Raw genomic sequence first — 12,546 nt, 5'->3', positions numbered from 1 at the left:
GACAGTGAATCTATAATAAGACAGTGAAGTTAAGTATTTTGCTTAACAGTTAAAAATTAGATTTATTAATTTACTCTCTAACATATCTTCTACCCCATTAAGGTAGTCACATTTATTAAGTACTACACTTTGCCCTCCTTTATGAGCTTTACAAATAACAATGTTTTTATTTTCTCTTAATGAATTAACATCCTTTATATCTACATTTTGTTTTTCACTACCGGGTTGAAATTACTTACAAGTTTATAACATTCAATTCTAATTGTATTTTTAGAATTATCAGCTATCACTTTACCCAGATTTGTTTCTATATCCGTTATTAAATCCTCATTTCTAAGATTTAATTGGTTATAAGCAAAACCCAGACCTTTATTTAATACCTCCAACTGATTGTTATTAAGAACCACATCTGACGTATTCACTATTTTAGGATTTTCCAAAACCCTTTGATAATCTTCAGGTAATGTATCCAATTTGATTTGTTTACCTTCTTTCTTTTTGTCTTTTAATTTTGTGTATTTCTGATCCAATTCATACTTACACTTCTCAATGGCTCTCATCGTAAGATTCCACGTAAAATTTTCCCATTCAATCCAACGTTCACCCTCACTTTCTTCTGCTACCGCTAAATGTAGTTGATAGACCTTATTTTCTTACTTGGCTATAAGACTTCTTTTCCGTTGAATCGTGATGTGCAGTACCTGTTGTTTAATTTTTGTACATAATAGTCTACTTTTCTTCCTTTGATATTACATTTTACTTGTATAAACTTTGGAATAAGATTCTCTCTTTACATCTCACCAAAAAATCAATCGTTTTAGTTTACTCCTCTGTCTTGCAAACTTCTTCGCCGTGGGTTCTGTTTCTAGACTCATAATTATTGTATTTTGGCACTTGTGTATAAAGTTAAAACCATAAATAATAAAATGTTTTTAATTGTGTACCAGTTTAACGTTGAATATTATTTATGATTTTTATAATAAAGTAGCTTTCAACAAATTACATAGCATTATCGTCTTAGAATATTGTACTGCTAATCCATTTTTTTTTCGTTCGGATGCAGTTGGAAGGTCAAAAACTTTGCCCTAGACATGAGATTTTGATTCAGGACCCAAATCATGTAGAAATCAGTGTTTAATTTTTTTACCATAATATTAGTGTGCAAAATTGGCTCTCATTCTGGTGACCATTTTGTTTTTCTACTTTTTAAATATTGAGCTTGACGGGTACAGCTTGAAAGACCGAAGAAATGGATCAAGCACCCAACAAATCCTTTAGAAAATAATATCTGGCAACTTTAACTCAAAAGTGCCTGAACTTTGATATAAAGCGTCATGTTTCAAATTTCAGACTTGTCTATAAAGAGAAGAGGGTAAGTGGTATAATAATTTCTTGGAAAATTACTACTAGAAATAAATAGGTAATGAACATATAATAACTCTATTACCATGACATAGGTATATAATTCGAGATGATATTTGAGCATCAAGTGCCGAATCAAACGCATTCTGAACTTTACAATCAAGTGAAAGGTGAAAATGGCGCTCTTTAAGATACGATAGTTCAGTTCGTGAAAGCAGCTGTGTTAAATTCATTAAAAAGTTCTATATTACGAAAAACTACACTAAAGAGCTTTAGTAAGGCCTCGTATATATAATGTATTTTTTCCTATAGTTTACTAATACTTGTTTATTGTTAAGCACAATGAACTTGCTGTGCTGTTCCAACCATGGGTATCGAAACTCGGTTTTTAGCGATTTAAGCCTTTAGATCTGTCGCTGAGCCACTGGAGAGCAGTTTGGTAATATAAAATGTTACTTTTGCGTAATTAATACTTACAAAAATAATCATTTATACATTCATAAGACATGAGATGTTAAGCCTGTTATATATTTAACACTACGTTTTTTATTTAGTCTGTTAGGGTATTTGAAAACGAAGAGAAGTGTACTGGTGCTTAATACAAGTTAATAGTAATTCAATTCTGAACCCCATGTGATTTTTATCTTTGACTTGGATTCCCTTGAGCCACTTCTTGTCATTAACAGCTGTAAAAATACTTATTACGTTTCAGAACTAATCGCTTGTTCGTTAAGATATGTTTCACCACGTTTACTAAGGAATTGGGAGATTCTGTTATTTTTAACCACCAAGGTTGCAAACGTTCTAAAAGTAAAAATAAACCAATGATGAGCCTTATTTTACTCATATAAAAGGGATGAGTTAGAAAATAATACAATTGAAATAAAAAGAGAAGGAATGGAAAAAGTTCTTAATATTTTAAGATATGCGAATCTTAATCATGTCAAAAAAAAAGATCACTTTCCATCACATCAAGACCGTTCAGGATAACGGTCGCTTAAACATATGCATCATAAACTGTGTCAATTGTTTCAGCGCAATAAATGTGAATTATGAAAAATAAAAATTTAACTTTATTTTCTCAATTGTAATTACATGCGCAAAAAATCATCTCTTATAAATGTAAAATGGTTTGTTTTACTCAGTACATTATGTAACTGCCCTTTCAACACAAAGAGGTTTGTAAGAGTGCCTTTGATTTTGAAGTTCCAAAAGTATGCATAGCCATTAATACAAGTATATGAGCATTGTGTCTTAGATCATCACAATTTTTTGAATAATTATTTTTTATTTCATAATTTTATTGACAGGTTAAGGATGATAATATTATAATCATAAAAAAAGAAGCCTATGAAGATAAACGAGGCAATGCCTAGCATTATGTTAACTTGTATTATTATAAATATATGTTTCGTCCAAAACCATGTTGAAAACACGTTTTACCAACTTGCGCGTATTAAATATTTATTAAAGCATGTTTCATATTTACAAGGCTTCCTCTTTAACGTAATTCATTTCACTAGTAACTCTAACAGACATTGTACTTACATTAATGTACACGTGCACACACACTGAAAATCCATTAAAAAACCTCTAGGGACGTAATCCTAACACAGACTAACGTATTACGAAAATTATAGGATTTTACAAATTCATAAGTTTATATCCTGCATTACATTCGAGTAGAAAATATCATAGTTTCATTGACTTATTTAAGAGATAAACTCGTATTCTTCTTCATGGCCTTCCTACTGCTATTTCGTAATTTTAATCAAATTTCAGTTACATACGATTTATCTGGGTGGTAAAAATTCATAATATTGGAATGAAATTCATTATTATTATTGTTTCTGGCTCTCACTTGAAAAAAAATCTATGTGTATGGAGCACAAAAACTGTATATTATTGTTTAAACAGGGTAGATCAAGGAACATAGACTTAATTTATTATTGAAGCCAGTTTATAGTTTTGATACAAAGTTTGTGATCTCATAAAATATTTTATCCTAGCTTTACATTCAGTTGTGATTTATAGAGTTAATAGTATGCATAATGATATATTGAATTATTGTTAGCTTGTTTTCCCTCGCCAAGATTGGAATAAGTACTGAAATTCAGTGTGAACTTAATTCTTAAAAACATGCGAGATATGCTTGATATATAAATTTCTAAAGGTCTTGTTAGACAAGCAGACATAGGCATTGATGTGTTAAATTGTAAACTGTCTGTTTATTGCTCTCTCTCTGGTACCAGAACAAAGGTGTGTAAATTGTAAACTATCTGTTTCATGCTCTCTGTGGTACCAGAACAAAGAACAATTGTGTGTTAAATTGTAAACTACCTGCTTCTTGCTCTTTCTGGTACCAGAACAAAGAAAGTTGGTGTGTCTGTTATATTTGTCTTTTGCTTGCATATCAAAGATCATTCGGGTAAATCAACCAAGGAATACGAAAATGCTTGGTTATGGCTTCCTTCTCCTAAACGGCTAGTAACGCATTAATCGGCTCTACTACACACGATGTATCCATGTGAAAAACGTCGAAGTTTTGGTGAGCAAGGAAAAAGATACGGTGTTTTGTTGATTATCGGCAGTTTTTGTTTTCATGCATGTTAACGGATTTAGTATAATCTAGGTTTGAATATTTCCTTTATAAATTCAATGCTTATGCTAGCTTTTAAAGAGTTTCGACGAACCATGAACTGATAAGGTAGTTTAGTATTCTGTTCATTTCGCCTGTTGTTGGGAACTTTCTAAATAAACTATATAACATTTTTGGGATCTAACTATATCAAATCAACGATTTGACTAAGTTTTAGCCTTAATGGCTTTGGAAATGTGTCCATTTAAAATACAATTCGTAACAGCTCTAGCAATTCGAACTTTTCCTTACTTCTATTATATAGCGGATCTTTTTTTTTCCTTCGAATCGACTACTCCTCAAGTATTCCACGGTAAGAATCCGTGATTAAGTATGATACTAATAGCAGCTTTCACGTTTTGCATAACAAATTATTGCAATTTTTTCCTGTATATACCTCTTGGGATAGGACGTAATTTAATTAAATGAACTAATCGATTTTTCCGCCATATGGTGCCTGTTCTGACTTCGAAGCGCTTTCATTTCATTGTTAAATGTTCTGAGAGTAACAAAATATAACCACAAAAGTACATGATATACAATCGATTCGAAGCTCAAATCTCTCAGTGTTTTCATTTACAAGTTAAAAACCTTCGTAAAGCATATCTCTGAAACATTTTTTTATGTTGTTGATAAAGTATGATTATAATACCTTAGAATTAGTGATATTTATCTCTTTCTAGAAACACAGAGTTATTCAAATTAATCAACCAGCGCTAAGTGTTATTTAAAACCATTACTGATTGTCTTACTTGTATTCTGTGACGAAACTGTTACATTATCGTCAATAATCCATGATGTCACGTACACATATTCAGATACATGGCTGGGAACGTAACATGGTAACACAGCTGTTGTACCTTTGATGACTTGATGGTCGAAGACACGGATGACATAAGGATTTTGCAAAACTGAAAAGTTAATCGAAAATACATAAATAATAACGTACATAAAAGTTCTAACACTATATCACTAGACCATTGAATTCACACAATATTAGTTTGCAACGTATTTCTGGTCCCATATTTTTCAACAACGCTTTTGTTAAAAGATATAATTGAAAAAAAAAATGTCACATCTACTACGCTACTTCCCACATTCTCTCACAGAGTGCGCTTATTATTTCCAGTAAAACCGTGCTTTAACATGAAGTTATATTAGAGTAAAACATGAAGCAGCGTATTTATTAACTTCCAAATTCCATTTCAAAACATACGCATGTTGAGAGTGTCCGAAGCTCAATATTAAACCATCACTATCTGTTTTGATTTTTCTTAATTACTCCACGTAAGAAACCGCCATGTTTTTAGAGTACTTGAACGTTTTAAAGTGTGTCAACTGCTGAGCTAATGTAATAACCAAATTATTTGTCAGACACGTTTTAATTCTTGATTTATGTAGATATAACATAGCTGTGTATCTACACATGTTGAATATCAAGAGACACCACAAACTACATTTTGAGTTTATTGATTAATGTGTAGTGTTCACGTTAAGTTGGAAAACGACGTAAATCCACTAAGATATATTACGTGGAATACTTACCCCCATGACTGTAAACACAGAAGTTAAGGTTAACAATAGTTTGTAATCTCTCTTAAATAACAATTTTACACTTACTATTAATGATATCATTCGGATACTGATGCTGTTAATTATAAAATAATAAAAGATTAATGCGTTCAAAATTATCTAGATTTAGGTCGATAGATTATTTTTTACAAACTTCTATGTTAAGTTAATTCATTGGGGATATATATATATTTTAATGACAGTTTCTGTAGTTCAGAAACAAGAAGAACGTAACATCACTGTCATATTACCGAGGCATATACAATATTAAATAAAAGTTTTATCTGCTCACGATTATAGTAATTCATATTTTCTACACACTAGTTAAACTGTTACAAGTTGGAACTCGCAATGAAGACTACTGTTGGCTTTTATTCTGCCTACTGTGTACACGGTAATAGTGGTACCTCTACTTTATACACACTAGTTAAACTGCTACAAGTCGGAACTTGCAATGAAGACTACTGTTGGCTTTTATTCTGCCTACTGTGTACACGGTAAAGTGGTATCTCTACTTTCTACACACTAGTTAAACTGTTACAAGTCGGAACTCGCAATGAAGACTACTGTTGGCTTTTATTCTGCCTACTGTGTACACGGTAATAGTGGTACCTCTACTTTATACACACTAGTTAAACTGCTACCAGTCGGAACTCGCAATAAAGACTACTGTTGGCTTTTATTCTGCCTACTATACACAAGCTAATTTGTGACATCTTAACTAATTATTTTATCACGATTGTGAATGCATACATTTAGACATATCTGCATATACATTTTTGTAGTTGAAGTTTAACAACAATTTATTTTATCTTCACAATGTGATTGCAGAGTTGCTGAAGAAATGGTATTATTTCAAATTATAGTCATGTATAGTCAAAGTATGAAATGACGCAATGTGTAGAATCCCAAGTTGCTTTATGTTGCGGCTTTTTTTTAATATGACTTATTGTTTGAGCTAAAACAGGGTTTTCGTTCAAGAGCATTTGAATGGATTTCAATATTTTTGTGTGTTTACGTTAACCCAAGACACTTACACCGTAATCGTTATTATTTAACTAGATCTTTAGATAAAGGCAACTCATATAGGGAGGTCATATGCAAATTGCTAATATTACACACATTATCAATTAGATTACATGGTATTGTAAGGTGTGTTACCTTTAAGAATGATAACGTGGGAGAAAGAGCCGGAAGTAACAATGAGACCGGAAAACACTCTCGTTCTAAGCTGAGATAAATTACATAACCTTTTGGAACGAGAGTGACCGATGAAGAGGAAGAGAGTTTTTTGTTTGTTTGTTTTTTATCAATTGTTGTTCTTTCTCATCACTGCTGATGTGGCATGATTTCGAGAATAAATATTTACTTATAACTAAACAGCTAAGTAGACGCAGGTTGAATTGATTACTACATATCACTGGATCTTGGATTAGTATTTATCGTACATTTTGTAAGGGATAAAGTAAGGATCCGCTGACTGTGGTCGTTACGTGTTCGCTTCAACAAACGCTCACTCCAGCGTTCGCGTTTGGTCTTGGTGTGCTTACTTATTGGAGTTGCTTCCCCTAACGGTGAATAATGTCGAAATACAGGTGATTTTGAAAGCCATTTTAAAGCAGATTTTACATATTTGGCAATCAAACTTTGTAAATGTGTGGATAATTTCACGTTGCTCTAGAATTACAAGTAGGAAAAGTTGGTGATTTAGATTTTGCAGACCTGTTCTAGAGGTGCATAATGTCAAGATACAGCAACACATCTACCATTTTTAATTTTGGAGGAAAGTAATAAACATGGACATTTTATGTATAATTTGTAAACTGTATAAACAAAAAGAATTACAGCAGTTTTGTTTACTCTTTTCCTTTTTTTATATTTATGTTGATTTATTACGACTACGGAAATCGCAACTCTTCATAAAAACAGGAAAGTGTTTATTTAAAAAACGGACACAATATTTTAATTGGTTCGATTGTAATTATAACAAGTATACCCTATAGCAATTAAACAATGAAACTCTCACCATGTCTTGAATCAAAAGTTATAATAAGAAAATGATATATTTAAAATACTCGGTAAATAAAGAGGGGATTTACTGATGAACGACTCTAAATGCAGAAATATATATAAAATTGAAAATAATGATGTATATGAATTGTAATTGGATATTTCAACTTGAATAGTTCCTTATGTGACGCATTTAAATAGATTGGTCGGAGACTTCTAAGGTTCAGGTATAGCAGTCCGAATCAGCATCACCAGCCGTTACAAGGGCTTTGTCTGGCTCTTTGAACCAAATAACTAAACTGACTACCACATTTATAATGCTTTCATAGCTGAAAACGCAGAATATGTTTAGTGTCATTGTGACTCAAATCTTGAATTCTTCGATCCGCAGGCTGGCATGCTAACCACTGAGGCACGCCCGCACAAGTAAAATAGCTACACAAATGACCTAACAACGCAATCATGAGGATAACTAACTGTGGGGATTCAGTAACAGCGTGTTAGATTGCATATCTACACGTCAAATTTACGTGTCTCTGTGCAGCTGTTTCTCCTTTTGATTAAATCATTTCCTAGAATTTCTCAGCTTATTTAGAAAAAAGCTGATTTATATTAATCAATCGATAGAACTCTGCTTCATTCACTTATTGGTAGATGCATTTTCAATATTTTCTTTTATAATATTGAAATAAGGTTTGTTCTTTGTTTGTTTTCAGATATTCGCGCAAAGTTTCTCAAGGGCTATCTTCACTAGCTGTTTCTAATTTTGAGCTGATAAACTAGAAGTAAGGCAGCTAGTCAACAGCGCCCAACGCCAACTATTGGACTACTCTCGTCTGATCGAATAGTGGGATTTGACCATGACACTTATAACGCACCTACAGCCCCAAAGTGCAGAGTGCGATTTTTATTTATTTTTTGGCGGTAAATGGACACAGAAGATGGATCCGCAAATCCATAGTCCGACATGCTAGCTATTGGACAACGCTCGCACCTTCAAACAGTAAGAGCAGATATGAAAATAACAATAAGAATAAAAAACTTGAAATTATTGTGGACAATAAAGAGATTAATTGTCATAGTTTTTATTTTGTGACACTATAACTTTAATAAGTTTAGGTTTTAGATAATTAATTGTCTGTGGTATACCTGAAAAATATCACATTTTCTCAGCGAAATTGTTAATTCACTGCATTTGACAACTGTCTCCTAGCTTCAAAAGGCATTCGACTTTTTTTCTGCACAGTAGTAACTCCATATTAAGAAGATGATTTCATTAGTTTTGTATCAGCAAGTTGCTGTTATCATTTTTTCATAAAGCTCTTTTTATGTCCGTTTTCACCTGAGTAATTTTTACAGCCTTGTTCTTTTGATTTACAAATGTTAAAAATCTGAATATGAAAGACACGATTAATCTAATCTCAAAAATATTACATCAGAGAAAAATCTGTACAGTTTTTAAGTTACAATATAGATATCAGCTGCTGTTCAAAAGTTTGAACATTAATAGTTGAACAAAATTTACTTCAAAGTTGTTCAAATCCTTCAATAAAAAACTTTGACAACGTCTATTTCGAAGTAGTATTACGCTGCAGCTGTCGACTTTGAAGATGAGTTAGAAACACTGGCATCGATCTGTTAACGGGCGTGGTTTTGATGAATTATGTACTAACTCTGTACATTGGACTATCCATTATAACATTGTAAAACAGTTCAAATAGAGAATAAACTGTAGATGTCGTGTTTGATTTAGGTTTACATATAAATTGGTTTAACCAGACAGCGCACTAGAAGTCCGTGTTTCCATTACATTGAAACAGTTTATTATGTTTAACAACGACAACTCGTATAAGAGTGTATAATTGAATATTACCGAAGCTAGAGAAATTTTTATGTTGCTTTATTTCAGAAAAGGTTGAAAAACGAAAATTACTTGGTAAAAATGTTTTATGGATTATTGCTTTCATTTTCGTTGCAACATGTTTCTTTCTTCCTTTTTTTTTTTCGTCTTATTCACACGAAAGTCTTAGCAGAAAAACTTGAACGTATTTAAAAAAAAACTGTGACAGAAGCGTTCCATGTAAAACGCTTTCTAAACACCTCAATTGACTCTGTAATTTTAAAGCAGTCATCTACTTTAGAGAGATTAGTAAAGAAATGAAAATAATGAAATTATAAAATATTTGTACCTGATGATAACATAATCTTGTCGAAACGTTATACATTTATAATAAAGTTTTTTTCCATATCCATTCAAGCCCTTAAAAAAAAGAATACGCAGGTGCACGCCCTTGGAACTTCCTTAGTATGCATCCAAAGTTTCAGGTCTCTGCGGTCTTTCTTCTTGGAGCTATAACGGTCACACACACACACAGAGGCTATATTTATTATTATAGATTTAAGTTTTCAAAATTATCATTTTCTATTTTCGTTTGCACTATCAGTAGAGCCTTGTATTGACTTGATGGTTAATAATATACCTCTGGAGAGCAGAGGAACATCTATTATGGTTTGTGCCACTCCCTGTTTAGTGTACTCTGGCCATTACTGTAACAACAAGTAATAAACCTAAAAACCTCTAGTTCCAATTTGTACTTAGTTGCAAATTTAGACTACAAATCTGGATATTTGGACTTAAAAATTTTGAACAATTTTTTTCCCTATAGTTTGTCCTATAGCCCTTAAGTTCTATAATTCTGCTTCCTGAAGGTCTATAGAAAACTATCATATTTGTTTCTAATTCTCACTAACTGAATGAACAATTTGTGAAGGTTTTCTGCCAAACACCGTTGAAGAAGAAGAAAATGGGAAAAAAAATCTAAAATTGGGGAAAATGCACAAATTTTACCAAAAATGAACAAACTTCAATAGGGTATTGGGCCAAACATTTCTTATTCAGTCAAAGGCAACATGGAGGGAAACAAAGGCATCAAGACCCACGGAACAGACCCTCAGAATATTACAAAAGGTTTAACTAAATAAAGTTTGGGAAATTACACCAAACAAAACAATTAAAGAATTTTGCCTCATGAAAAGACAATAGAATTCAATTTTTTTATTTTCCTCGTATTCATACAATCTTATCGGCCTCGGATTGCACACGAACACTCGGAAAATAAAGTCTGTTTTAAAAAATTTGAATATGTAATTTTGCATTCTATTTTTTTAAATTAAGGAAATTGCATCACCAACAACGCTTGCCACAGGGCCAGCTAGGCCAGAAAAAACTAGAAAATAAAGTTGAAATTATTTTCCATCTTTATTAGTGGAAAAGAGAATATAAGGAAAAAAAATAATGTAAAAGTTAAAATTAATATTATTGTTTCTAAACCTTGAATTAAATTAAGTTTGGGAAAACACTGCAAACAAAACAGTGGAAAAATATTGATGATTCTGCAATAAGAGCTCAGATATAAATAAAAAAGTGTAAAAATCAAAATAATAATATCTAAAACAGGTTCAAAATACACACACACACAGAGATATAAAGTCGACCAGTAAAATGTCAATCTAATAACCCGAGCGAAGCCGGGTATTTGGCTAGTATCTAATATGTAGATTGATTTCTTTTCTTCTTGGATACATGATAAATAGGTAAGGAACATATATTTCAGAGAAAATTTTGAAACATAATGACAGTTTGTATGTTCTGCAAACATATATAGTAATATAGTTAAATATTTTGTTCTTTCAACTGCACCTCAACACTTTTATGCGGGTAAATAATAAGCAATGGCGTAACAATATTCCCATTAAGTTAGAACTTAAAACGGTTCTTTTAAAAGGCGTATGTGGTACTTACTCTTAAATTATAAGTACCAAGCCTATGCATTACTTCAGAAAATTTTAATTTAATTTCTTTTCAAATATTAGATAAAAATTGTTTATTAAAATAACTGTTATTTTTTCATAAAATTAGCTAATATCGCAGCAAAAATGTCCCTTAGTAAGCCTTCCATAATTCCTCTACTAGTGCTTAAAGTAAGCTACCCAGAGACTGTTCTTTAATTCTATGAAGACAATAAAAATATAAAATTAAAAGAGCAATATTTAACCTGAATTTTAAAAGTTGTATATCGATATATACATAAAACTTCCAATAGTCGTTCTAAATAAATAGAAAAAAACAGATATATATATATATATATATATATACAATCATAGATACACAAGAAAACCAGTAGCACAAATGTAAACACAAAGAATACATTGTATAAATTGATTTTTTTATGGTAGCTCTTTCCTCGTGTATTGTACAGTTTTCAGTCGAAATTAACGTGTGTTTTTATAAAGATTTACTAACCACTTGAAATATATTATTTTTACTGATAAAGTTTTGCTAAACTCAAACAAGGAAGCCTTAAAAGTTTTTTTTAATAAAAGAAATCTATTAAGTTTATATTTACGTTATACCTTCGATGTTCGATTTATTCTGCCGTCTTTCTAAACCAGTTTTGTCAGAAGAACATGAGAGTATTTCGGTCGTCAATAGAGCTAGCTAGAATAGTGAAAACATCGTTCAACAAGTTGATTTTTTAATCGTGTTTCCATACTTTACTTTCCTGAAAATATGTTTTGTGTTTGTTATAAATTCACACTTCTTAACATACGTAATTAGCAAACTAAACGATATGAGAGTCTAATGTTTGTTGTTTGTTTGTAATTAAACACAAAGCTACACAATGGGCTATCTGTGCTCGAAATCCGCATTCTAGCGTTGTAAGTCCGCAGACATAATGTTTGTTGTGCAAACTGGTTTCTTTGTTATGAATTTCGCACAAAGCTACAGGAGGGCTATCTATGCTAGGCGTCCCTAATTTAGCAGTAAAATACTAGAAGGAAGGCAGCTAGTCATCACCACCCACCGCCAACTCTTGGGCTACTCTTTTACCAACGAATAGTGGGATTGATTGTCACATTATAACGCCCCAAAGGCTGAAAGGTCAAACTGGAAAATTAGATTC

General features: G+C 31.8%; 1 protein-coding gene across 1 annotated transcript in view; it reads right to left on the bottom strand.

Annotated features, from left to right (window-relative positions):
* Positions 1-12,546, bottom strand: part of LOC111085734 (Down syndrome cell adhesion molecule-like protein 1 homolog) — a 148,184-nt gene that overhangs the window by 76,537 nt on the left and 59,101 nt on the right. The window contains exon 3 of the mRNA XM_022385712.1: positions 4,753-4,911. Coding sequence (XP_022241420.1) covers positions 4,753-4,911 — 159 coding nt within the window. The remainder of the gene's footprint in view (positions 1-4,752; positions 4,912-12,546) is intronic.

Source organism: Limulus polyphemus, unplaced genomic scaffold, assembly GCF_000517525.1.
Source record: "Limulus polyphemus unplaced genomic scaffold, Limulus_polyphemus-2.1.2 Scaffold582, whole genome shotgun sequence".
Classification (NCBI taxonomy): Eukaryota; Metazoa; Arthropoda; class Merostomata; order Xiphosura; family Limulidae; genus Limulus; species Limulus polyphemus.
Note: the sequence above shows the minus strand (reverse complement) of the source record. Positions and strands in the feature narration are given on the sequence as shown.